Source organism: Drosophila yakuba, chromosome 2R, assembly GCF_016746365.2.
Source record: "Drosophila yakuba strain Tai18E2 chromosome 2R, Prin_Dyak_Tai18E2_2.1, whole genome shotgun sequence".
NCBI lineage: Eukaryota > Metazoa > Arthropoda > Insecta > Diptera > Drosophilidae > Drosophila > Drosophila yakuba.
Window position 1 is genome coordinate 19,229,477 of NC_052528.2, and position 27,393 is coordinate 19,256,869.

The 27,393-nt window shown below is 41.6% G+C and overlaps 2 protein-coding genes and 1 long non-coding RNA gene across 6 annotated transcripts in view; 1 reads left to right on the forward strand and 2 right to left on the reverse strand.

Annotated features, from left to right (window-relative positions):
* Positions 1-579: 579 nt before the first annotated feature.
* On the forward strand, positions 580-1,088 carry LOC120321173. The gene is made up of 2 exons (XR_005560763.2): positions 580-778; positions 848-1,088. It is a non-coding gene; the product is annotated as an uncharacterized LOC120321173 (long non-coding RNA).
* Positions 1,089-4,867: 3,779 nt separating this feature from the next.
* LOC6531393 (cytosol aminopeptidase) lies at positions 4,868-6,876 on the reverse strand. The gene has a single exon (XM_002092160.4). It carries the CDS (start codon positions 6,607-6,609, stop codon positions 5,029-5,031), a length of 1,581 nt encoding a protein of 526 aa, XP_002092196.1. The 5' UTR covers positions 6,610-6,876; the 3' UTR covers positions 4,868-5,028.
* Positions 6,877-9,409: 2,533 nt separating this feature from the next.
* Positions 9,410-27,393, reverse strand: part of LOC6531394 (semaphorin-2A) — a 33,512-nt gene continuing 15,528 nt past the window's right edge. The window contains exons 1-15 of one of the 4 annotated variants that reach the window (XM_015195826.3): positions 26,887-26,976; positions 25,846-26,173; positions 17,602-17,689; positions 17,381-17,432; positions 15,426-15,494; positions 14,353-14,460; positions 13,948-14,085; positions 13,744-13,876; positions 13,228-13,584; positions 12,463-12,691; positions 11,835-12,171; positions 11,491-11,654; positions 11,271-11,423; positions 10,963-11,071; positions 9,410-10,524 (exon numbers count right to left, since the gene is read on the reverse strand). In XM_015195826.3, the coding sequence (XP_015051312.1) occupies positions 10,453-10,524; positions 10,963-11,071; positions 11,271-11,423; positions 11,491-11,654; positions 11,835-12,171; positions 12,463-12,691; positions 13,228-13,584; positions 13,744-13,876; positions 13,948-14,085; positions 14,353-14,460; positions 15,426-15,494; positions 17,381-17,432; positions 17,602-17,689; positions 25,846-26,011 (2,175 nt within the window). In that variant the 5' untranslated portion in view covers positions 26,012-26,173; positions 26,887-26,976 and the 3' untranslated portion in view covers positions 9,410-10,452. Of the gene's footprint in view, positions 10,525-10,962; positions 11,072-11,270; positions 11,424-11,490; positions 11,655-11,834; positions 12,172-12,462; positions 12,692-13,227; positions 13,585-13,743; positions 13,877-13,947; positions 14,086-14,352; positions 14,461-15,425; positions 15,495-17,380; positions 17,433-17,601; positions 17,690-25,845; positions 26,410-26,886; positions 26,977-27,393 lie in introns of those variants that run through there. The other 3 variants (XM_015195827.2, XM_015195825.2, XM_002092161.3) reach the window with 3 other exon arrangements.

Below are 27,393 nucleotides of genomic sequence, written 5' to 3' on the forward strand. Positions count from 1 at the left end.
TAGAGTGTTTTGAGTATCTAGATGCGTGGAAAACCCTAAATGACTAGTTTGCTTTTCGATTGAAGGAAATATTGTGTTTGGTTTGTCATAGGTAGTTAAACTATTATTATTGTAGATGTTATAGAACAAATTTTTAACAAACAAATGCTATACCTATACCTTTCCTTTAAAGTGACTTGAAAAGCCCAGATGGGTATAGCCTACAGTAGCACTTGACTAATTTGCAGTTTCTTAACTAACCGACTAAAGGCTTAATAGAATTCCACAAATCAGCTTGGGGCAAAGGAAAATCCGACGCCTGAAACGCAAACATGGAGTCCTCTGGATTTCGGCCTCCTCGCATTCGAGTGGCTCCTACCAACTTTTCAATTACTGCTGGCCGGGCGAAAGTAATGGCTGAAACTGAGACAGGGGCGAGCAACAACAACTGCCAGCTGGCAAATGGCACATTTTGTGCTTAATTTCATTTCCGTTTAGGTACCGCTCCAAATGCCATTCGTTTTGCACGGCGCGTAAAGTGCTGGTGGAGCGAGGAGAGCGGAGAGATGAGGAGAGACAGAGACAGGAAACGCGGTCCATACAGCGCAACAATGAAGCGCTTGGGTATCGCTAAATTTCATTTTAAAAGCATTTTCATTTACATTTTGTCCATTTGATTTTGCCATTGAAATTTCGAAGCGAAAAACTTTTCCGCCGGCAAATTTTATTGTTTCGCCATTATTACAGGTGCGAGTGTTTCTGTGTGCGGGGCCCCCAAAACAATTTTATGACCCCAACGGTAAGGCAATCCGCGAAGGATTCTCTGTCTTGGCTCCTGATGGGTTTCCTAATCCGTTTGTGCTTTTAGTGGCGGCCAAATTTTAACGACGCATCTTCGGAATTTGTTTAAGAAATCTATAAGAGCGCAGCACATTTTCTTATTGCTTTCGGGCTCCCCTTTACAGCCATTCGAGTGCACCGTAAAAAATTTGTAATCTATGCTGCTTTAAATAATACACAGGTGGGTTGGGATTTCCATTTTATAGGTGTCTTAAGTAATATAGCACAAATCCCTTGCCCGCAACTCCAATAAACATTTCGATAAAATATTTATAGCATACTTTTTGGGGCTTGTATGTGGAAAGTAGTTTGTATTCGAAGTAGTTTTTTAACAGGTTTAGGATAACAAAAAAAGTATTTATTTTTTTAAAAATAATTTCATAAAAAAACTTTTATTTTTCAAAATAACATTACAACCTAATTTTCTGTAGTATCAGAATATTTTATAAAAACGTAGCATTGTTCAAACAAGTGTTCAGCTATGTAGAATATATGTATTGGTCATAGTCTGAACATATATATTTTTTTGCCAGTGCACGTGATTTTTCACTTTGTCTGCAGCCATTGTTTGTGTTTCGTTTCGCCAGTTGCTTTTCTTTTTTGGTTTTTATGCGCGACGCTGGTTGAACGCTTCGCTGCTTTGATTTGCCTTGCTTAGCCGACTAATACTTCCCTGACCGCCGGGAACAGGATCCCCTGGCCTTTATCTCGGCCACTGCAGGACACTCCAAGCAGAGTCGTTGTTGGGAAGAGAAGGCAAACTGAAACTGAAGCAGAAACAGGAGCAGCACTCGTGCGCACTTCGTGCTACAAAGCAACAAATCGAGTTTGCGAATAAATGAAATTACTTTTCGGTCTAATGACCATCATCTGCTGATTTTATTAGATTTGTTTCCTTTGGCCCTGTGTTTGTTTACGGCTGCTGCTGCCGTTTCTCCAGCATTTTCCCGCCACTGTTGCAGCATCGAACTGTTTGGCAAACTTTAAATGACTTTTGTGCCCAATCGCAGTGAGCAAAATATTTGATAAGAGACGTGTTGCCTTTCGAATGGCAGCTATCCCCAAAATGAATATAAGCAAAAGTCATGAGAAGACTTGCCCCATCGTCTTGAGGTGGCACAGTCTTATCTTTGTTTTTCGTAGCAAAGAAGCAAAATATGAACTGAGAATCCATTTTATGTTATTTGGTAATCTATACATTAAAATTCCATTTCATTTGTTTGTCATTTATTCGACCAAACAATGCAAAATTAAATTCAAAGAATTCTAAGATATTTCTTTAATATAAATATAATTACAATTTGTATCCTATACTTACACTGCGGGAACAAAAAGACTACAAATGACGTATACTTACTTCGTTAATCACATTTTATTATATTTATTTTAATTTTTGATTTTTAATAATAATAAAATTTGTTCCAAGTGTTCAATTTGTATACGGCATATTTGCGTGAGGTTCGGCAACACACTTTCCCCATCCTGTCACCTGTTGTTGTTGATGATTTTCCTGCTGTGCTGGGCCTCGGTTTTGCCCACTTTTATTTTGCCTTAGCTTCCCCCAAAACTGACATTTCATTTTTATGAAACATCTTATTTTTCTAATTTGCAACAGCAGGTGTCGCCATTTTCTGCAATTTTGTGTTTATATGAGAAAAGTGCTGCTGCTTTTCCATTTTCCCCCGCTTTTCCGCCACACCCACCGACCTGATGTTCAGCGGGCGTAAATTCAGTTTACTGTAAAATTTAATAGAAAGCGAATTTTTCCCCACAACAGCTGCGTGTGTGTGTGTGTGTGTGAGTTGGGGTGCCAACGGTGCGTATGTGTGTGCGTGCAAATTGGGGTCCTTTGTTTATAGTGTTTCACATGTTTGCATATAAAGTGAGAATTCCTGCAAAGCATGCTGTAAAAATGCGTTTAATAAGCTACAAGACGGCTCATATTATCCCACTCGCATTATGTTTTCGAGTTCCGGGTGTTTAAGGGGTATGGACTATGTGGTACAGCGACTTTTCACCGACCTGACGTCTTTATTAATTCATAAAACGACAAACGCCAGGTGCCGTTGACGATATGTCTGAGTCTGAGCTTGGGATTTCATTTTTATGTTCTTAAAAGTCAAGCGGTGAAATTTGAAAATTTTTGGCCCAAATTACCAATAAAAACAATAGCAGAGCCGGAAAACGCACACACACACAAACAAACGAACAGCAATACACACAAAGCCAAATGCATATATGTATGTGAATGCAGGGAGAAAGTCCCTCCACCTAGGATAATTCGTTATCTCTGGGGCGTATCAAAATCACGCTTGATTAACTTTTTCGAGCCATTTAACAAATAAGCAATAAAATCCGTGCATTTCCTTAGTCCGTGTCCAAGTCCTGGCCCCGCCCATTTAACCCCCGGCCGCCTTTTCTCTGTTGTCTTGAGCAAATTGCCATTTTGTGTTCAAATGAGACGTTTATGTTTTTTAATTTTTTTTTCTGCTCCCAATAATGGCCAATGTCAATGGGTTCAGCTGAGGGCAATCTGGCCATCTGGGACTTGGATGTGGATGGCTGTGAATGGCTTTTGTTTTCATGGGTGAATTGCAAAATCAGATGTCCTTTTATTAGCTTGAAACAAATACTTTTGGCATGTTAATTGCAGGCAAATTAAATGCATTTTGAAAGTAATTAAAGGTGAAACAACCCCATCATATTATTAATTTTGCATGACAATTAAATTTGTTACATATCAAATGCAATTTCCAAATACTTTGTTAAACTCAACACATTTGTAAGCTTTGTTTTCGTAACAATTTAAAATTAGGTGAAATAATTAAAAATTAAATAATGGCTGGAAATACTTACAATCCCATAATAAAATAAACATTGATGAAATTATTCATGCAACAATTTCATTATAATTTATCTGTTTAATGTTTGGAGTATCCACAGATTTTATAAAATATTTCCCCACCTGAATACCGAATTCAATCGCGTTTCGGTATTACATTTGCTGCACACAATCAGCACTTCAAACACAAATACAAACCGAGGCATAAATAAACAAGCAGAGGAAATTGCAAATCCCCAAATTAGCATTAGCTAATCAAGGTAACAAATGGCAAGAAGAAGGGCCAAGAAGGACAGGTGGGTTGGGGGGCTGGCAAATCCTTGGGCAAATAGGACATTGTGCGCAGCTGTATGCGTTAAGTGCAGTGCTAAGGATCTGAACCGAGGCCCCAGGGACACTGTGTGTGTGTGCGAGTGTGTGTAATATATAATCCAGAAGTATGCCATTTCGCATTCGAGAGGGCAAAATTAAATTTGACTGGCCAAACGCCCGCAAACAATCCGAGTCAAAGGCACAAACACACACACGTAAAACAGCATCGTTTTGCCAACATTTGCCAACTGCAGTTACATGGCTTGCAGTCAAATTCTCATGTTCACCTGGTGTTCTTGGCAGGACGAAAAGGACGCAGTTGAGCATCTAATCCTGGCAGGGACCAATTAAATATTGAGAGAGACATTTGCCATTTCGTGCTCCGTGTGCAATTAGCCCATAACATTTTGCCGGATAAATGCTGGCACGTAAGTGCGTCGTGCATTCGTATGAATAAGTATATGTGGACAATCAAGTCAACCTCATAATGCCATTTGCCGAATTCCATTGATTGGCACCCCCGCACCTCAGACTTCAAAGGCAATTTTCCCGTCACTCCAGCCAAAAGGTAAATATTTTATAGTCAACATAATCACATCGCACATCAAAGCCAGGAAAATCCGCAATGCTGCCATCAATCGAGTTGGAAAATCAGACCATATTTATACGATTGGAAATCAAATTTTGATTCGACAGGTAGCTTGCAAAGGTGGCTCGAAACCGAGCAGAAATTACTCAAGTTTCAATATTTGCCTGATTGAATATTTTTAGTTGGTGAATTGAGTTTAGGCAGTTAGCAATTGGTATTTTGCATATTTGGTACTATGCAATGCAATATGGTTAATTTGAAATACCTAAGCGATATAGGTTATTTTCACAAAAACATTGATATAATTGGCTTCCAACTTTCAATTCTCATAGTTTATACAATTTATTGCCAACGATATTAAAGTGCACATTTACGAGGAAGGCTCATCCAGGCCAGGATGTGTTTCTGTGCAAACACTGTACCAAAGAATCAAATATCGAATACATGGGCCAACAGGCAGGCCCTTCTAGCCGGAGCAGGCCATCTGGTACATGAACTGGATAACAGTACGCGTCGGACGTCCGGTCATAGAGTCCTTGAGGAGGTAGGGCCTGGGGTTGATCCTGGTGAGCATGCCGGTGCCACGGATGTCTAGATGGGCCCACTCCGCGCAGGGAACCAGGCTGTGCAGGATGGCAGCCGCCAAGCAGGAACTGGCAGGACCGCGGCCCGTGTTGCACAGATCATAGGTGATGTTCTTGTTCACGATCTGCTTGTAGTACTTAAACAGCGGGAAACGCCAGACGCGATCGCCAGTCAGGCCACCGGACTTGCGGAAGTTCTGCCACACCGACTTGGAGGTGGTCCACAAGCCGCTGGCGCCGCCGCCAACGGCATAGTTAACACCCATGGCCACCGTGCCAATATCGATGACCAGCTTGGGCTTGTACGTGGCCTGGGCGTAGAGCAGCGGATCGGCCAGCTGCACCACCGGTGCCTTGTCCACGTTCTTGATGCCCATGGTGGTGCCATTGAGCAGGGTCACCACATCGCCGCACTTCACGGCCATTCCAGAGGGCATGTGCTCGCAGAGCGGCATCACGGCCGTGATGTTCATCGGGAGCGATAGGGCGGCGGCGGCACGGAGTACACCCACACAAACAGCAGCACCGGCCATGGCGCCGCGATACTGGTCCATACCCTTCTTGGGCTTCAGGCACAAGCCACCACTGTGGAAGGTCAGACCCTGGCCGAGCAGCAGAACGGGACGATCCTCGGGCGAGGTGCCGCAGTAGCTGCACTCCAGCAGTAGAGGTGGCTCACATGATCCCTTGGCGATCATCAGGAAGGAGTTGAGGTTCATGTCCTCGATCCAGTCCATGGATCGCACCTCAACGGAAACACCGCAGGGGCACAAGGCATCCACGGCGGCCTGTGCGAAGATCGAGGGCGTCATCATGTTGGCGGGCGTGTCGGACAAACGCCTGGCCAGATTCTGCGATTCCGCCTTGAACAGACCACGCACCCAGGCATCCCGGTCGCCCTTGCCGTACATATCGAGCTTGGGGGTCTGAATGCGATTCTTCTTCCTCTTGTTGGCATTGTAGCGCCAGACGGCCAGCGCGGCTCCCTCGGCCGCCTGCTCAGGATAGTCCATGGCGTCCACGTGGACCTCGTACATGCCCTGGAGCTGCAGGGCCCGGGCTCCAGTGCCCGCCGCCACTCGCACATTCTCCATGCCCTCGTCCAGTTCCTCGTTCTCGTTGTAGGCCGCTCCCTGTTTGCCAACTCCGACGACGGCAACCGCCTGGTATTCGCCCTCGAAGCCACTGAAGAGCAGCCCCTTGCCGGGAGTGCCGTCCATGCCACGTTCACGGATGAGGGTCAACAGCTTGCCACCCAGCGCATCGTCCAAGCCCACTGCATTTGCGGTGGTCTTCGCTGGCTTGTCGCCATCCTTGGAGTAAACACCCACCACCACGCCCTTGGGACTCTTGCAGGCAGTCGCATAGCGGCGATATGCCGGTACCACAGATTTTCCAGAACTATTTTGGCCCACAAATCGCAGGGTAGCGCGCACCAAAGACATATCCTTGTACGAAGGCATTCTTTCAATATGCAATTAAATTGAGAATTATAATGGAACACGACAGAGAATTTTGTCCAACTCTTAATGTTTCTATAATATTAATATATCTTGGTCACCGAGTCACGTAACTCTAGAATTTTGGTCACGCGTATTTTTCTACGATTTTTTATTAACACTGAGAATTTTGTTTCGTATTTCTATTGCCAGCTCATCTGTGACCCGTACGACATGCTAAAGTAAACTGAACATTTCCTGGAACCGAGCTAGTGACTCGGCTTGACAGCTCCTTTGCCGGATATCATGGATTACCTAGATCGGTTTTTTGTTGTACTCGTATAAATGGCAGATTTGCGAACAAAGCTGGCTTTGGAATTTTGTAGAATCCGGTGAATTTGTAATTTAGATGAATTACTTCTATATTATTACCACTAGATGCTTAAAATTTGGAACAAAATTTCTTTTATCTTAAGTATTAATCGTATTTTTTATGAACGCCTTCTGGCGCACGAGGGGCATAGTTCCTTCTAAAGTATGAACAGTTTTGCTTAAGTTGGGGCAATATAATTCAATTTCAGCTCAACCAAAGCCCACTAATATGCATTAATTTCATTTAAACAACAGACCCAAGCTGCGAGTTTGAGCCTCGCAAGGAATGCTGTCCCTGCTGATGATGAAACCCAGCGAGCCCAACTCCCAGAGTTCTGGCCAGGATTATAGCACCCTCAACGCTATTTAAATGATAATGACAAAAGTGGAGAGTGCAAAGGAAAAAAATCATATGAATTTCAATTAAGTAGTCAACAAGCGGGTCCGGAAGCTGGGCCCTGATGCTTCGGCCAAGTGCACAGCGATAATAATAACGGCGAGTGGAAATAATTAATTTTCCAAACCAGTGAGTCAACGCTAATTAAGCTTAATTTTTGGTGCTGCATAACTAATTAAGGTGCGAACAGTTGGCGGCTGTGGAAGGCAGCAGGCAGCAGGCGCATTTTACAAGCAAGATATTATGCAAAAATGTTGCACTTTAATTCTATTTGTCTGCGGGCTGGCCATCTATAATTGGAAAGTATGCTCACGCTTATCTCTCGACTATTTGAATATGGAATTCAATTTAATGTTGCCCCGGCGCAGAAATATGCAAATCTTTTCCCTGCCAACACAGACACACCACTCACACACACACACACACTCAGCTCAGCTCACCTCAAATGTTTGCCTTTTGGCTTTGAGCAAGGTGAACCGAAGGGTCGACAAACACACAGCCCGAAAACCAAATTGGAAATTTGGTTATTTCTCGCCTTTGCGCTTGACCTGACCGAAAGGCCGAAGTCCCGAGCACGACAAACTTTGTCTCCAACAACCTGGCTAACAACACACAGATACTCCCACACACACTCTCACACACACAAACTCTCAGACGGGGCACTATGGGAAATTTGACCCCTTTTTCTGGCCAAAACCCATTTTCTGAAAGTCGGAATATTACAATAATATTTAGTGTACGCATTCATAATTGACCAATCTTTAGTGCTGCGTACTAGAAATTTTAATAGATGGCGCCACAACAAAGAAATCAGCTGTTAAAAACAGCTGTTGCGCGTACACAAAATAACAATCTGCAACATTAAGTTTTTCTTTCGTTACAAAAGTTCTAATATCTTTAAAACCAAAGCGTTAATTTTCATTCTGTAAAAAGTATTTTATTCAGTGGGCCTTCTATTAGGCGTTTGCATCATTCAATAGAAAAAAAAACTAGTGTTGTCCCAGTAATTTAGTAAAAATCTTAGTTGCTTTACAAAAGTATTTTTTTTTATAATGCCTAACTTTGAATAGAGATTTAAAGTGATTGCAGCAGATTGCATCAATAAAATATACCTCATATTGTAGCTTATTTAATTCTTGTTCAGATTATTGTAATTTTAAAAACCACTTTTACCGATTCTGGGAGAATTTATAGATTTTAGACTTAACCCTACTTTTCCAAATTCAGAGTAATCTCATGCTAAACGGGAGTTAAACAAGGCGGTTGCTGAATTGTTTCGTTATTTTTATTAGTACTATTGTTGTTAACTTCTGTAAAATAATTAAGTATATAAACTCTATCACGAAATCAGTTGTCTTTGCTGAGATTAGAAAAAGCATACAAAATGAAAGAAAGCCTTTACGAAAATTAATAATATAAATATAAGGGACTGTGCCAAGCCCCCAGTTTTTGGGGTACGTTTAAATATGCTCTAGTGCAAATTATTGCAAAAAAAAAAAATTAAATATCTTTATTCGTTCTGGAGTTATAAATTACAAAAAATAGAAAGGGCGGTGCCACGCCCACAATTTTTGGTACCATAAAAGATATGGACTAGTGTAACCCCATACAAAAAACACCAATCGAATATCTTTCCCCGTTCTGGAGTTATTAATTTAGGCCAGAAAAAGTGGTCAAATTTCCCATAGTGCGGGGGCGGCTAACTTTGCCCGATGTCCGGCTTGGGTTTCCTCGTTATAAAATATTTGTCCAAGTTGAATAGTTCAAAGTATTTGATTTAAAATTAACATTTGTCTTTGCGCACTCGGTTGGAATTATGCAATGTGTTCAGAGATAAGCTGAAATGCAATGAAAATGAAATTATTATTTGGACAGCACTTCTCACACCTTTAATTCACATTCTATTATTGCTAAGTGCTTGCAGACCTGTCTTTCATGTCCTTATGTAAGCACAACCAATAATAGCATAGGATTCCAGTTTGAAAAACATTTAAAGCTATTGAAAAAAGCCTACATAAAATAAATAACACAATCATTTGTTGTAAATTTCAGATATTTTTTATTAAAATGGTTTTTGTCTCATTTTATTATAACTAAACGCTTAAGAACTAAAGATTTTTGCAAATTACCTTAAGTACATTTAGTCTGAAGAGAGTGCAAGTCACTAAAAATAATAATCGAAAAACTTTTTTTTTTTTATCGAATTGGGCAAGATGGGAATGGGTTTTACAATATAAACTGGCATTTGAAGTACACATACACATATTACATATAACTGAACACTGTTAGATATCGTGTAGTATATAAGCTATGGACCGATTCGAGTTATTTATGTAGATGCACGTTAGGCGAGTATTGCTTGTGATTGAGGTTTATCTAAGGATCGCTCCTGTAAGTTTAGAATTAGATTCGATTTAGGGCTGATTCATATATCCGTATGGGGTGCATGCATGTGTACAATCGTTATAATTGTGTCGCTATAGTACATTTAAACCGAGTTCACCGCGATTATGTAGTTAGGCTGTTAATAAATTTATCAAAACTTAACATCACATTGCTTCTTCGATTACATTAAGGTTGCCATATTTATAAGTAAGCTTTGAAAGTTCAAAGTTTGGATATATGCATATATACGGTGTTATGCTGAAACTGATCAAAGTCTAGATTCAAATAACGATATGAATGTGCGATTCTGCGGCAGTTGTTTAAGTATCTCCATTGTTCAATTGTCGTAACTAACTATGGGTCGTGGCTTTTGTTATTGTATTTAATGCAAATCGAAGTGTGTGAAATTGCACCGTATGGTGTATGGGAGGAGCTGTGTCATGCGATAATACCCTAATGTCTAAGTCTAAGTCAATGGATGCATTGTAAATGCCTCGGTAAATGCATAATCCTTTAGGAAGAGTTTTCTGTTCATTGCTGAAGAAAGTATGTCTATGATGATGTCGCTGATAATAATGATTATAATGAGTTCTTCTCGTCCATTCTCCCTGTTGGGCTTCCTATTCCGCACTGTTATTATCCTCCTCGCTTTCGATTAACTAAAACTGATTGGACGATGACGGCATTTTGAGGGCGATACTCTGTTCGTGATATCAGACATTGGGCTTGCGGAAAATCTCATTCGGATGCTGATTGCTGCTGAAGTTCTGCCGTGTCGAGCATTGCTGTAAAAGGAATCGTAAAAAGAAGAACATAAGACACACACAATTAGTAAATATGATTGCGAAGGAACCTACATATATAGACCCCAAAGTGATTGCATTTTAATTACATTTCCATTGCATCTCCCACCCAGGTGGGCAATTACCCTGCATTTGGGTCACACCACAGGTGGGCTGCTTGGATAATGACAACTTAACTACCTTACACCGCTTTTATTATTATTTTCCCTTTGATTTGACGCTGCGGTGTCAGCTTGGACAGCCGCCCGGCTCGAAGGCTATTAAAATAATTGCCATCCAAATCGTTTATTATGGTGTGTGCCTGCCCCTGGCCCACCGGAACCACCAACATCACCAACACCACCCCCCATTTCACCATTCCACCAACCTCATTTTACCACAAATCCACCCCCAAGGGCGTTGGTCCTCATTATCACTTACCGCTTGCTTCTTTTCCCAGGACTTCATTGCTGTTTTGTACTTTTCGAACTCGTGGCACCAGTCCGAGTAGATTTTCTGATAGTCATTACTCTTGTTCGGCGGAGTGCATCTGTTCCAAAAAAAAACATTGGTTTTTTTCGAGTTATTATTATCCAAGTGTAATTGAGTAGTATATGGCTTCACTATGCTAATCAATAAAGCTAAATGCATAAAACTTGTATTCATTGAAATTGTAGGTATTTTAGAGATATATATATTCTGGTGCTTGTGGGTTAGTCTTTTAATATCAACAGAGTGTATTGGCTTACCTGTGGGCATCCACCGTGATATTGTAGCTGCACAAAAGCGAGCCGCCCAAATGGCAATCGTACCGACCACCATCGGCTTCGTTCACGGAAACCACAACCAGGCCACGTTCAGTGGTCTCAATGTATTTGGTCGGCGAGTAACGAATCTCGTAGCTATGAAAGAAATGCATGCGATTGGTTGTCGGTGGGTGTATTAAAGCAAATCATCAATTCCACTCACCGTCCCTTGTCCTTGGAGTGATGATACCAGGTCACCTGCTCATTTTTCAGCACTTCGGGAATTTTGACGAAACAGCCCAGATGAACGCTCTGGCCATAGGTCACCACAATCTTCTTTTTCAGCACACTCGAATCGCAAATGTCACTCGTTTCATTGGCCACATCCTGCAGATGGAAAATTGAAATTAATTCATCCGTTTCAGCTTTGATTTTAAGTCAATTGAAATAATAAGTAGATGGGTTTGTTCTATCTTTACATATCTAGTTGATATGGAATCCCTTGGCTTGCCACTCGTTTGCTGAATTTAATAGCATACACTCGCATGTTGACTTTAATTCACCCACCTGCAGTAAATCCAGCTCGTATGGTCGGCACGTATTGGCCTCCTTATCCCAGCCGCAGTAGGGATCACGGACGCAGCGGAAGCAGTTGTCGTAACGGCGATTGCACATGGCCAGGTCGATTTGCTTGATGCGATGATCGGTGCCAATGTAGAGGCTCTTACGTGTCTGGCTGATTTCCATCACTTGGATGGCCTCATTCGGAGCCACCTCGAAGATATCCAGCAGCTTGGACAGCGACTCTCCGTTGCGGTAGTACTGCACGATTTTGTAAATGCGACCCAGATTGGTGCCCACATAGTACACAATGTATTCCTGATTGAGGATGTCGATGCGGATTCTGAAACAAGGATGTTTTATTATGCATATTAGTAAGCTTGAATTAAACTTAAACTTTTGAAGCGGATTACGTGATAAAGTAGAATGTTTGCCTAATTAATGAATCCTCTTTAATGAGCTTACAATATACTAAATATATGTTTAGAAATTGAAATGAATTGGGCAATATTTCGGCAAAATGTTCATATATTTTTCTCGTTTACATTTCTGAATGGCGAACGGATTAAACTCGTAAAACAAACAGTCCAAATATCACACCTGCAAATAGAAAATATATTTGTTTCCAACTCACTTGTCAACGACGAGCTTGGTGAAGACCAAATCCCTTTTATAATAGACTGGATTGTTGTGCTCGTGATTTACGGCTTTGTCCATAAGTGGATGGGATCTGATGAAATTCAGTACGGTATCGGGCAGGTTTGATGTATCGTTGACACATGTACCCGGCCGTGGTTCCGGCACCCGGGAGTTAAGCACCGGCAGCCATGCGGAATTCGATGAAGATTGCTCCTTGAATTTGCCTGTGCGCGCGGGATAAAAAGTAAAAGAGCAAAGCAAAAACAATTGCTCATATGAGATGGCAGGGAATGGAAAAGGAAAAAAGTTTATCAAGCTCTGAGTGCTGAGCTGCAATTGAAGACTTAAATCTACGACCAAAGGTGTCAGCTGGTTTCCCTCTAAGCTGTCAGCCGGTGGAAAATAAAAAGAGCCACCAAGTGTGTGCAAGTGTGTGTGTGGCCATAATCCATTCAAATGGATTTTCTAATGCGATTTATGTTGCGCACGGCAACGAATCGAACGGAACCCAACTGAACTGGACTGAAATTACAAAACACTCAACACACAGTGGGGTAGCGAACTATCGAATGGATAAAACAAATGTATAGATTGCAAATAAAATTTGCCAATAAGTTGCATGCGCCATTTCCATTCCATCGTTTCCGTTTCCAATTTCAAGTCAGTGCCACCCAATCCACTTGGGGGACAATGGACGAGCACAGAAAATTGCATGTCAACGGGATGTGCGGATCGCACCGAAAGGCGGTGGTGGGCTTACCATTGAAGGCAGCCTGAATCTCGTTAATGTGGAAACTGCATACGGCAGATCCAATCAGGCCATTAGTGCTCGTCGTGAATGTGGCGAAGAATCGGCTCTTATCGGAGGGCAGTTGGTAGACCGATTGGATCTCGTTGAAATAGAACGGAAATTCGCCGGAGATGCTGCAGTTGAGTCTGGCCTTCAGGTAGGTGGCCCAGTTGTGGGCCAGCAGGTTCTTTCCACCCACATCCTTCTTGCACACCCGTGCGATGCGTGAATAGACGGCCTTGCCACAGTTGATGTATTCCACAGCGGTTTCCCTGAAGAAGAAGTACACGTACTCCCCGATGTCGAAGGACCCGACAAAGTTTGGTTCTGTGAATTAAAAGGAAGAAAATTAAACGTTAGTGAGGACGAATAAACAGTAATAAATAAATTGCTTGCGAATCGTTTAGTGCTTAGCCCATTATTTACATCTTTATGAAAGTATAAAAGTAAATTGTACTCAAAAGAATATGATTATTTCATACTTACTGTCCAACCACTTGGAGTCGTATTTCAGAGTCCTCTTGAATTTATATTCCAAACGTTTAGCCGAAGTATTATACAGATCAGTGCGGAAAATAACCGTATCCGCCTTGGTGAACTCCGCATTCGTTCCGGAGTACTGTGGAGCAGCAATTTACAGCCTCAGTTAAGGTCCGAGAAAGTTTTAGTTTATGCGAGCAATTTGCTTACCAGGCCGGGCAGACCACCCGGATTGCCATTCTCCACATAAATCGCAGTTGAGTTGTCGAGGGGATCGTACGGGCACTTGGCGATGCCCAGACCCACGCCAATCACATATTCCGAGCGCGGCAGGTGGGTAAGATTCGCCTTAAGGATGGAGATTGGAGAAAAAAGGGTGAATAAGTGAAATGCTGAGCACAAAAGATTCCCCTTCGAGTGTTTGACTTTAGTTTAGGTGCTTTATCTATGGACAGATGTCAAAGGCTGAATGAGCAACTGTTGATTGGCATCTAAAGTCAACTGTCGGTGGCAATCTTTTCATGGGCGACATGAATGGCGGATGGTAGATGGCAATGGCAAATGGCAAATGGCATACGGCGTATGGCGTATGGCTTCCCAATCTGGCCAACTTACATAGATAACATAATCCTTGGGATTGTGGGCGTTGGTGCCGCACACATAGAGCCTATCCCCCTGGTCCATTGACTGGATGACACGCACATGGTTCTTGCAGTCGAAGATCTGCAAAAGAAAAACACATATCGATTATTGAGGCGAAGATAGCATACATGAAAAACAGAAGAACGCTGGGATGACAATGTCCACAACATTGTCGTTTTTTCAATTTATGGCACAGTGAACGGCATCATCTGTTTTGCTCCCCAAACACAGCGAAATCGAAATGGTTTCGAGTGTGTTCCGTAATGCTGCAGCGAAATTGTGGCAGAAATGTGGACAAATTGCAATAGCACGCGTCGCTGCCGAAGCTAAATCAATTGGCAACAATGCAACGAAACGCTGCAGAAATTACTGCCAGCGCACCAGTGGCACACAGGCAGCTTTATGATGACTTAAGCAGGATGCCCATGTGGCCCCCATGATTCTCGTGTGTGTGTGTGTGCAGCATGCAACATGCTGCTGCTCCTGCCACGAATAACTTGAAATTGATTTCGAATGAAAGGATTTGCTGTCACATTATAAACGAGTTGCAACAGAAGCGTCTGCCACATTGCCAGTCGATGGGATTTTCTTGGTTTTAAACTGCAATCGAGTTACTGAAATACCTCCACAGGGATGTGATTTATTTGAGAGTATATGTATAGTAGAATACATAAAGTAGTTGCAGATGCACGGAGGAATTTAACAGGCGAAGGTAAAACAATTGTGGTTTAGATATTCAGAAAATTTCTTATGAAATCAGGATAAAAAAGGGTTTTTATGAATTACATATGCCATTGCCATACATGTGTTGTAGGGGCATTTCAAACTGGGTGAGTGGATCTGAAATTTGGGTGAAAATATTAAAAATAAATGGTTGATTGATAAATTAGTGAATAGCAAGACAACAATTTGCGGAACTCCTTTGGAATTTTCTTATCTTAATGGTTAAGGCATACTTGTAAAAATGTTTAAAATTTTCACTTTTCTTTTGAGAAGTAATATATTAAGTTAACGACTGCTATTTTATAAGTTATGTATGTACTCACCTGACTTTTTCCTTTGGAGACGCAGCTAACCACATCATCCCGCGTTGGCTCCAAGTTGATCACATCCCGCTGGAATGAGAAGTAAACCCGGGATAAATTAGCTAAATATATAGCAAATCAAATTGCGTGCACCTGACAACCATTAACCATTAGGTTAAAAGCTCACGTGCCGTGGCTTCTATCAATTCAAAAATTCAATTTACTCAAAAAAGCCGAAATACAAAAGTTGTATATTGCAAATGTTAAAAGGGGGAGGCTGCGTCTGCCGCATGCGGCATAAACTACAACTAGCGTTCGTCCGTGGCACCTTCAGAATGCTTTCAACTAAATTTATTTATAAATCACGTAATGTTACCCAAGCACACACGAAATATTTTCACGCACCAACCTCCGTTGCTCCATTGCCGTCGCAGCCACCCACAGGCCACCACCCACCAAGCAGCCAAGCCACCTTCACCAACGGGCTTCCAACCCAACCACCCAGCCACCCAACGACCCAACCACCCAACCACCCAACGACCTATTCCCCGCCCACTTGGGAGGCAGGCAGTCGCAGCAGAGCGTTCATATAAAACCAAAATCATGTATTATTTAGTTGAATTTGCATTTGGCGCATAAAGCAGCCGGAGGAGCAGCGGCACCGGAGGAGGAACAGGTGCAGGAGTTGGGAGCGAACGAGGCACACGGGTGCACTGCAACAAAATCAAGAAGGTCTTCACAAGACTGAAACTAAATTAGAAGAAAAGTAATAAAATATCCCTATATAAACATCTTTATTTATATGTTCAGGTTCTTAAACACAGGAGTTACTTTAAGTAATGTTTCTAGGATATAGTTTCCAATCTTAAAGCTAGCTTCCTTGCCCGCCTTTTCCGCAGTGTAACTCCATGTGTATAGGCCAGAACCAAATGATGCCCACGGCGAATGTATTCGCACTTAACCGCATAAAATATATTGACGTATCCTGGCTGGCGAGCATGCTACAAGATAATATAACCTCTTAGACTTTTACGATTCGGCTCGGAGATGCGTTGCAGGGCTCGAAATGGTATGGAATGGTATGCTATGGTGTGGCTCCTGTGAGGAGCACACCAAGTCAGGTGTGTGGCGCTCATAAAACAAACTTTTGCAAGTCATAAATTCATAAACAGCCCAGAACCGAGACCGAGCCTGAGACCGAGCCCAAGCTGGAAACCCAAGACACGGGGTAGCACTTCCTGTAATCGAATTGCCTCGCAAATGTTGTGGCAAGTTCGCGTATGTGGCGTCTCCCAAAAATTTATATCTGGGCAACGCATAAACCTGAGCCTGCAGATTCGAACCAGTTCGGGGAATACGCCAGGAACATAATGTCCGGACAAGAGAGTGCATATTAAATATGCTTTTTGGCCCTTTATTTTTTTGTGTCGTGCTGGAAGTTTGGCGGGGCGAAACCTTTGGGTTAACTAAAATAAACATTTTTTTTTTCTCAGCCACTGCGTCGTGGGAATCGAAGATTTGTGGCTGTCGACGTCGTTGTTGCCATTTGAAGTGCGCCTAAAAGGCTGCTAAGCCGGTGTATTGTGCTGACAACGTTTAGATGCCGCTTTATGGCCACAAAAGGCTGCAAGAAGCTTAGCGGCCATTTGGAAACTATGGCAAACACATACACAACAACAACATCCATTCCCACTCCCCATTGGCAACGTGGCGTATAATGAATTTTTAACAATATGCCACAGAGCACCAACAGCAACGGCCGCAAGCAAAGTTGTTTAGCCCAAAAGCTTTTCACGATTTTTTCCCCTTACTGTCAGCTAGATTTGTGGCCCGACTCTGGACAACCTGCCACATCCTCCCCATCCCCATTGGCGACCTTTGGCGACGAAAGGACTTAGCCTAAAAGCGTGCTCCAGGATTATCATATTTAAGGCATTTAGCACATCCAGAGCCGAAGTCATGGCAGCCATACTTACATTACAATTGGATGAGGAGATATTCTGCAGGCTCACACGGAATACGCGATCCCTGGAATAGAAAAGTATATAATTCATTGTTATTCTGCTGCTGAACGTTTTTGAATTACAGCTAAGGGGATGTGTTGCTAATCGGAATTGGGTTAGTGATAAGTACTCATTTTCCACAATTAAATGATGTACTAACTCCTTGTTAGAAGTTGTATGAGATATGTACTTACATGGCTCCCACATAGAGCGTATCTCGATCTTCGTTCATATGGAATGTACGATAGTACAGCTTGCCGCAGTTGAACTCCCGCACATGATCTGAAAGAGAAAACATTTCCGTTAAGTAAACTCAATATTTGCACAAGAAATTTTCCCTAAGTGAACCGAGCTGCAGACGCCGGACATAGCGTCTAGATAGTGTCAACAAAGTTTCCATTCCCGCACAGAATGGCGGACAGTTTTGGCCACAGACAAACAGGAGCACGAAGAGCCCAGTCGGGCAGCCAAAGATACAGATACAGATATCCCATTTCAATCAAACGGCGTTTTTCCGCAAAAAAAAAAAAAGACAGAGCTTGAAAATGGTCCTGTTTATTTACATTGAAGTTTTTCGCGTGGCAAAGCAGAAAATAAGGAGGGCTTAGGACACGAAATGCCTTTCCAAAACTCCCCGACAAACAAGAGCCATTAATTATAAGTATTGTATTATGTTAATTTCAGTGACGTCGCTTTGTCTGCAAATTGTTTGCCCAACGGGATGATGTGTACATGTGTGGTTACTATGTGGTTATTGCTAAATGCTGAGCACACAATTCTTTAATTAAACTAATTTGTATTTGCCGGCTGTCACTCATCACTGCTTCAATACCATCAGCAATTAATTTTGCCGCCAAGGAGCTGCTGATGGGAATTATGAATTGAAAGGGGACGGGCGATGGGGGAAGCTGTGGCAGCCAAAAGTGTCAAATGTCGTTCAAGTAATATGGATGACCGAGGCATTATCCCCCTCAGCAGAAGCCGGACAATGGGCAAAAGTATGACAGAGGTCAGCAATGGAGCAAACAAAGGGCAGGGCAGCCAAAACTCAAACTCGAATCCAAGCCCAACCAACCCAAACAAAACCCAAACTGGCATCCGATTTATGCTCATGCTCATGCTCAACAATGGGATATGTAAATACGGAAAGGAAACCGAAGACCCCACCGGCAGAAATGTAGCTATTTTTGATTTCCGATTTCGAGAAAATATTTTTTTGGGGAAAGGGGGGAAAACAACGAGCAACCTATTGGGCCAACTACAATAGAAGTGCGCACATACACACACACAGACACACTCACGCGTATCCTTGTTTGCATGCACATTTCGAATAGAATGTCCTTGCCAAACAGGAAGTCGACTTGTGTACGCTTGAAATGCTTTTGTACATATTTTTATTGTGAATGCCTGCCTGTCGAACTTTCCTGCTTTTTCTTTGAGTTTTCCCTTTGCCCTTTTTTTTTGGCACAACCTTTTCAAAGTTTTTTTTTTTTCTCGCATCTTCAAGCGTGAAAAACATACTCTTTAAGGCTAAGAAAGAACGAGTAGACTACAGCCATGAATAATTTGCATATACGCAACTTAATTGACCACATTGATTTGTGAGCTCTGGAGTCCATATTCGATATTTGGCCTTTGAGCCAGAAAACTATAAATGTTTCATGGAGCCTGCGGAAATGGTTAAATCTCTCCGGCGCACAACCATTTGCGAAATTGTTTATGGGGCCAATTGTCATCGGCAGCCAGTAAAAACATATTGCCACCATTTCATGACTGGATTAAGCCAATAAAAATATGGCAAATATTAACATAAAATTGATGGCACTAAAGGACATGAGCTCTAGCGAATCGAGGTCGTCCAATCGGTTTTTGCACTTTGTCTGTGTGAAGAAAGCCTTTCAAGTTGTTGGTAAAAATAAATTATATTACTTGCGGTTTAAAGAGGAAATTTGCCTTTAAAGTTGGGTTAACTAATGTTCAGAATATCTACAATTTACACTAAGTAGCTGATTTTAAAAATTTCTGTATGGGACTTTGGTAAATTATATCGCCAGATCTGTAAATCTCCATCGAAATTCCCCATCGTCTGAGCTAAAGTTTACCCAGAGGCGACTGTAAAAATCCTTTTCAAATTTGACATTTAAGATGTGAACTTTATTTGCGTTTAATCCAAGTCCAATCAAAATCAAATTGCATTTACGAGCTGCCTTTGAGTAACGTACAAAAAAAAAACAACAAACGCCAAATTTTATATTCCTCTTTTTTTAGCTTGGCAATTTTCTTTTGGGATTTTCACTGGGCGGAGTAGGGGAGTGCTTATGGGTATGAGCATTTATGACTCCGCCATATATGTCAATAATTTTTATGCTCTTCATAAATATGCGTTTGGCTTTTACGACCAACCCCACGTGGCAAAATGGATCGAAAAGAGCCAAGATGAGGCAGTCAAATCAATTTCTGGCAGGGAGAAAATGACATTTCCGAAAACGTTATTATCAAATCAAATGCGAGTGCTGGCCACGAGGGGAAGTCGAAGGGATTGCAATGAGCATATTGTACATTTAATGTTGTGCCACCCACTCAAGCCGCCCATTTGACCGTGCCCCAGGCAGATGTACGTACGTACCACATATTTGTATACGTATAAGTACGTAATACGTATATATACGCAAATATACACGGCCATGTCAGTTGCAGGTGCACGGGCCCCGGCTGACATTTACCTTTGAAATGTTAAGGTATATTCCAAATTTGTCGCAAAAGATGACACACAAACTGGAACGTGTACTCAAGGCTTTCATGTCGAATCAATGCCCTGCAGCTGCTTTTAAGTTCATCCAGCTGGCTTTGCAAATGGCCTTTAAACTAGGAAAAACTAGGAAAACCCAAATTTCCTTTGATAATTCCCTGCTCCTTTACAGCTAAACATTCCAAGGAAAGTCTAGACAATAATAAAGAGATTGCAAGGATGTGAAAAAAGGGGAGAGCAGACTAATCGGCAGAAATGAAAACAAGAAATACAGAAGACGTCTTCTGGGAGTTTTGGTCATGCTTGGTCCCTGAGAATTAAAGTTCTTAGAATAAAAGAAAATTACATAAAAAATTGTTTAAATAATGCCATCAAGAAACTCTGAAAATAAATATATTCTAATAATAAATAAAATAAAAACAAACCACAGTTAATTTCCCTGCTTGCAATGTACACCCAGAATTTCCCTGGCGAAAATTCCCAGTTATTTCAGTGCTCTGCTAATTATGAGAAATTCACGTCGGCTCTAAGCACTCGAAAGCCGTCTAGACGTCTGCACCTGTGTTGCGAACTGAATGTGAAGGGGCGGCAGGGGGTGTGGCTGAGAAAGCCAAAGAAGAATAGGAACTGCATGACAGGGGAGGGGAGTGGAGTGGAGTGTGGGGAGTAAGCCAAAATGCTTAGCCAAAGCGGTTACCATTTCATTTGCACAAGACAACACAACGGTCCCACACCCAAAAGGTTGTCTTCTTTTGAGTGTGTGTGTGTATATGTGTGTGTGTATAATTAAAACGCATATGCATGGTAAATACACTTATTGTCAGCACTGTAAGCCGTCTAAATGCCCAGGGGCATCGGGATGCAGCTTTAATTCCACACTGCAGCCATGAAATGCAGGGATGGTTTAGACTGTGTAGAGGAAGTTTCTGGGGGCGGTGTGCAAAACATTTTCAACTCAATTTAGTTCATTTTATGGCAGCAGCAATGCGCAGCGCAAGTTCATTTTGTTGCAAAATAGCAAAATACAAAAAACCCGAAGAGCGCACTCATAAAAAAGCATCAAAAGAGCAGTCAAAACACCACTCGACGGACGAGCACAAACTGCAATGGCAACTACCGAGCAGCCCAGCATTCGAGCATCCGAATATCCCCGAGTATCCCAGTCATATGGCCTGGACATCGGCCAAAAGCGGCCAACAAAAACGCAACAAAATGCGGATGCGGTAACTGTTTCATTTTTGGTTAACAACGAGGTGGAAGCCGAGGTAGTTTCCCAGTGCAACTTCATTTGATGGCTCATGTGTGAGTGTGCGCCACATAAACGCTTCAAATAGTTTTAAGCTCCCTCGTTTTATACCCTTGTACAGGATATTCTCATATGCAACTGAAGTTTAATGAGCGTATAAATGTGGACAGCTAAAACAAAACAACTGAATAAATTAGTGGGTATTTCATAAAAGTGATTGTAATCGAGCACCAAACTGTATAGAATATTAGGCTCATTGTTATTATCGATTTATCCTAATAAAAAAGTTGGGTTTTTATAAAAAATATTCGAATAATACAAATTTATTTGGAAACTTCCACACCCCATTATCTGATTATATTTCCTTTATTGTGTAAGTGTACAATTACGTAAGAGTATTTTCAACTCTATTAGCTTCAGCCATTTTTCCCAAATGGTACTTATTTTTCTTTTTGTTTTTTTTTTGGCCTGAAACTAAAACATTCTGCGGCTCGCTTAATTTTCCATGAATTCACAGAGTCCAGCTGCACGTCTTGTTGCCACTTAAGTGCGCACAAAGCCGCAAGTTCCTTGCCATATGCAACATATTTTGGCCAGACAAAAGGGAATGCAAATTCTGGTCTTTAGCATGCTTAGCCTGAGTCAATTAGGCCAGCACAAATACGAACTAGCACACATACTCGCAGCACGCCAGTTAGGCAGGCAGGCAGGCAATGAATGAAAATTTAATTAAATTTCACCTTAAAATGATGGGCAAATTGAAATTAACGTTAAGCGAGTTGTTTGCATCAATTTAAGGTGATTGAATTATGGCTAACGACAAAATCTGTGGCCTAACTGCATTTGCAGTTGATTGATTGCATTTGGCCCGTTGCCTGTGCTAATTGCTTTTGCAACATTTTGCGACACTTCGCTATCGGCCACAGTTTTCCTTTACCGCTTTTCCCTCGTCTTTTCTCTCTGTTTTCTGCGTTTTTCCATCACCCTGCGAGCGATAAGCGCACTTCCTTAGTCGTAATCAGCAACGCCTACATTAAGTGGGTTCTATCAATCGGATGTTACATAACTATGCACATATTTGCCAGGGCACTGCGACAAATAATGTGGACCTACTATAAGGCTTCTGATTGATTTCGAGTACGTAGAAATGTTCGTCATCTAAGCAAAACTCCCATTGATAACTCAAAGCAGCTTATTGTTAATTGCCTAAAAGTACCTCAGACTTAACAGAGAACACCCCCTTACACAACTTGTACTTTTCACACTTAACATTAAATATTAATAATTACAGTCGAGCACTCGTGTCGATTCGTTTGCTGACTGACTACAAAAAGTTTTTATTTCAGATTCTATTCTATTCTGTTCTATTTCCAGAATGCCCCTTTCTCCAAGTGGACTTGGCAAAGTTGTCCAAGGCGAAACGTGATTTTCCTTCCTTTCTCGCTGGCCAACTAAAACTTGGCCAAAAGGGTCCGCTTTAAACACACTTTTAATGATGTTGCCACCGCTTGTAGCTTGTACCTTGGCAATGGCAACGTTTCGATCCCTTTTCGCAGGCGGCAAGCAATATTAAGCCCCACTTGCAACTGGAGGTGTCGGGAACTCCACTGCACTGCACTGTATTGCATTGAAATTCAATTTCGCGGCAAAGTTTCCATTGTGAGCAGCGAGCTCGACGGTGTTCCGTGCTGACATGCTTTGGGTGGTTCCCCGGTGCTCGGCTAGATTCCCGGCTCAAAGCCAGGTAAATCCCCACCCAACAAACCATCCCCACCCCACCTTCCAACAGGAAAGAGGTTGGCTCCATGGGACCCGCTATGTGAACAGCTTTTGACATTGCCGTCATGATGAAGTGGAACGCACAGCTGAAGCCCCACCCCAGCTACTGGCTCTGAAAAAAAAGTGGGGAAAAAAAGAAAGAAATACAAAAGCCGGGGGCCAAGAACTCGGCTATCCCTTTATCGCTTTTGTCGTTTTAATGGGTCAGCAGTGTGCCTGCGGTTTGACAAAGACCACGAGCGAGTGCGAAGCTCTTAAAGCTGTTGCATTTGGTAAGAAATCAGACAACGCGGAAGCCATTAATCCCCGGCTCCATCCTCTATTTGTGGCAATAAGAAATAATAATTCTAAACTAATAATAATTCTAAACTGTCTCACTTGGCCAAAGTCCATTTGCTGCACTTTTTGCAGGCTAAGAGCAAATGAGTTCATTACTCTGGCTTTGTATATTTGATATGTGTTTTGAGCATAGAGGAAACTATTTAAAGTATTGTTTAAAATGCATTTGTTATTGCTTTTGAATGGAAGCATTACAATCTTGTACATATTCTAAAGCGTAACTTGGTTGTAACTCGATTAAATGCCAATAAATGCTTGAGATGTATGAATTTATCAGTCAGTTTCTTTTTTCCCTCCACTTTTTCTTTTTGTCAGCGGGATACCAGCAGTTTCGGTACAAAAACAAGGCATTTAAGAGCTCAACCTCTGGCTACCTGCCGGTCAAATGAGTTAGTAATCAGGGGCTTGGCCTTAATAATGAAGTCGTAGCACCTTGTGTGAGACAGCAGGCAAACTTTGTATCTTTCGAGTGGGAAAACAAGGGAAGCGCTATCCGGCAGACAGCGCCAATATATAAATAGAATTTTAGGGAGAAGAGTGGTGGTGGCAACATCTGTCAAACCGCTGAGTCAACCAATTGTGAAGTGGCAGTGGCGGAGCTGGAGGTGGCGAAAGAGGACGGTGCGGCAGTGGGACAGAGAAATGCCATAGAGAGACATAAATTGTGTATTCCCCCAAAAATAAAGTGCAATTAATTTCATTTAAATCAATGAAAATAGTGCTTTTTCATTTACAGACGAGTACAAACAAAAAAACATGTAATAAATATTCCACATCAACGGGGGAATTTATAGTTGACATTTTAGAGTTTTGTTGTTATTCAGTTCGCTGGCTTTTGTGGTTTAGTTAGGTATGTGTAGTACCTTAATTTATGGCCCGCCGATCGGTTTATATAGTGCATCCATCTGGTGCACTGTCCAACCTTCGAACTTTGTAGCTGCTTCTGCTGCTGCATGCATTTCGGATTTTTCCCATATAGATTTTTCTATATAACTCCTGGAAAAGTATGCGCAAGCAGCTTAAACGATTCCCTAATCGTCTCACGTTTTCCTTTCGGGCAAGTGCTTAGCTATTGAGTTTACAGCGCAACATGCGGCAAGGACCAAAACTTGTTGTCGGCACGTGAAGTTTTATGCTGCACTTATGGCTTATAGTTAAAGATATAGTGGAGACAGGGGGCAGGGGGGCAGGGCACATGCCCGGCATTCCGGAACGTGGACTATTAGAAAATGTTTACTGGTCTTGACCCCAAGTTGTTGTTGTTGGCCCCGCCCGGCTAAATGAGATTTAAATTTTTTATACAACATTTTCTGCGTTCTATTCTTGATGGCTTTCTGCTGTTCTGTAGCCACATTCAATGGCCACACTGGGGAACTTTTCAATCAACCGCACGATGATAAATTAATGCTGCCCAAAATTATTAGGCAAAATTCAACATGGCTCAGACGTAAAAAAGTGAATAACCAGTTTCTGGCCGCTCGCAGATGAATTTTAAATACTTTTAGGCCTTAATGACTCAATAAAGCTGGCCAAGTCTTCCACACAGAGAGCTTGTGAAAAAATGCAGAGGGAAATCAAGGTAGACTGAACATTTAAAAGGTAAGGTATTTGCATGCTTATGGGGGTGGGAATTAAGGGAACCCAGTCAATTATATATCATTCAGGATTTATCTCTGTGGATTATGGGGCTGCATATGGTTAAAATATGATTACATTATTGGTATTTGTTTAAACATGAAATATGCATATGAATAGCAACAATTCACAATTGCACGGACCAGCAATATTCACTATGAATGCAACGCATTAATATGCAAATTATAAAAAATAACAACAATAACAATGCTCCGAGCCAGAAATGGAAAATGGCCCAAACGGGCACATAAAAAAAAATAGATGCAATTGAAATCGAACCAAACGAGATAAATAATAAAGGCACAAAGAACATGTGCGAATATTATGGCAAATAAATTACAAATTTGTTGTTGCCCGAAAGATTGAAAAATAATATTGGTCGCAGTTAAAAAACGGAAAAGCCCTGTCTTATTTATGTAAGCCGAAGCTTTGAATACCCTATGCTCAGAATAAAGTTTATGCTAAGATTGTGGTCAATTACCCAACTATTTATGTTGAATTTTCGATATATTTCGCTATATTTTAAAGTTTATAAGAGCATTACGAATGAATGTAGGTGCAGGATATTTTGTTAAATGTTTTTAATTTGTTAAGCTTCCCTAGAAAGGCCGACAAAAAGTGAAAATGTATTTAACGAGTGTGTTTTAATCCGTGTTCCCGCTCTTTTTGTCCCGTTAGTTGGCTAGTTACCTGCGCCGCGCTTTCCGTAATTGTTGTTTCCCTGATCGTTTCCAGTGCAACAGGGACGCTCGTAGTAGAAGTTCCAGGTGTTCTCGTAGTCCGCGGCCGTCTCGCTCACACTGCTGCACAGCAGTAGCAGGAGTGCGAGGAGAGGCGATAGCTGCAGGAGCGGCATTGCGAGGGCGGTGCGAGCGAGAGAGGTGGTCTGGTGGGGCGACAGCGACCCTCCAACCTCAATTGGATTAAAGTGCAAGAGCGAGCGAGCGAGCGAGAGGCGATTGCTTGTTGATTTTACCGTTTGGTGAATAAAAACCGGCAAGCTTTTTCCCACGAATAACTGTTAACACATTTAACTTGTATTATTTTTACACACTTTTGCGGCAATTGCAATGGAATTGATTTCACTGGCAAATGGATTTTAAAATAAACTTCTTTCCTCGGGCGATTTATAGCACCCCTTTGCTACTTTTTTCCCGTGTTTTTTTTGGTCCCGCAGTCGTAGTGCCAATTTCGTTTCGGATTAATTATGTATGCGTTGCAGGCGCATAAAGGCGTAATGCATTTTACACAGTTCTGTGTTCAATTCGGTTTTCAATTCGATTTCAACGCATTTAGCCATCGGAAAGCATGTGCGATATGAAGATAAAGGCAAAAGGAAACTTTAAACTGGTTTATTATATGCCCACGCATCGTACCAACAACAAAACTAATGGGGAAACAATGAAAATTCCCCAACTCTAGATGGTGAGAAACGAATGTAGAGATGCGCGTTTTTAAAGTTTAAACAATTTACAAGGCACTGACTCAATAAATAAATGATTAATCTGCAAATATTTCCTTGCCTTTAATTTGAAATTTGCCTTTAGCCTACACACACACAGGCTCACGCACTGACATACACACATACACAACAACAAAGCCAGAGATACACACTTGAGTTGTTGTTGGGAGTTTTGGTTTATTGGAATTTCGAAAATCGAACTCCGAATTGAATGAACTGCGAAACGCCAATTAGATAGTTGCGAGCCTAATGCATTTGAAATATTTTACCGATGCGAAACAAGTTCCGCCACGAAAGTGAACACTTGTAAAATGCCCAAGAATCTCGAGCGGAAACACCAAACACAAAAGAACAACCGACAACAAGTAGAAGCGAGAAAAACAACAACAACCCACGATCGCTCCGATCACGCAGATTTGAGAAACGCACTAGCGCGTTGAAGTCACAGTATTTAGTATATACCAGATGTGATGATTTTGTTTAAAAATATATTAATTTAAAATACGTTAAATTTAACTTTAAAATTGAGTTATGATTACTTAAAAAGCAAATAGGAAAATGATTTTTAAAAATGCATTTTCTGAATACATATCAAAATATCCTCTTATATCAGAAGTCTACGGATGGGTTATTGGTATAATTTGAAAATTGCTTTATTATGTTATGTTATTTATATCTGTATATACGTATAAATTAAGTTTATTTAATTATATCATATTTTCCTTGACGTATCCAAGTCCATTTTTCGTTAACCATTTGTTAAGTACCTCCGACGA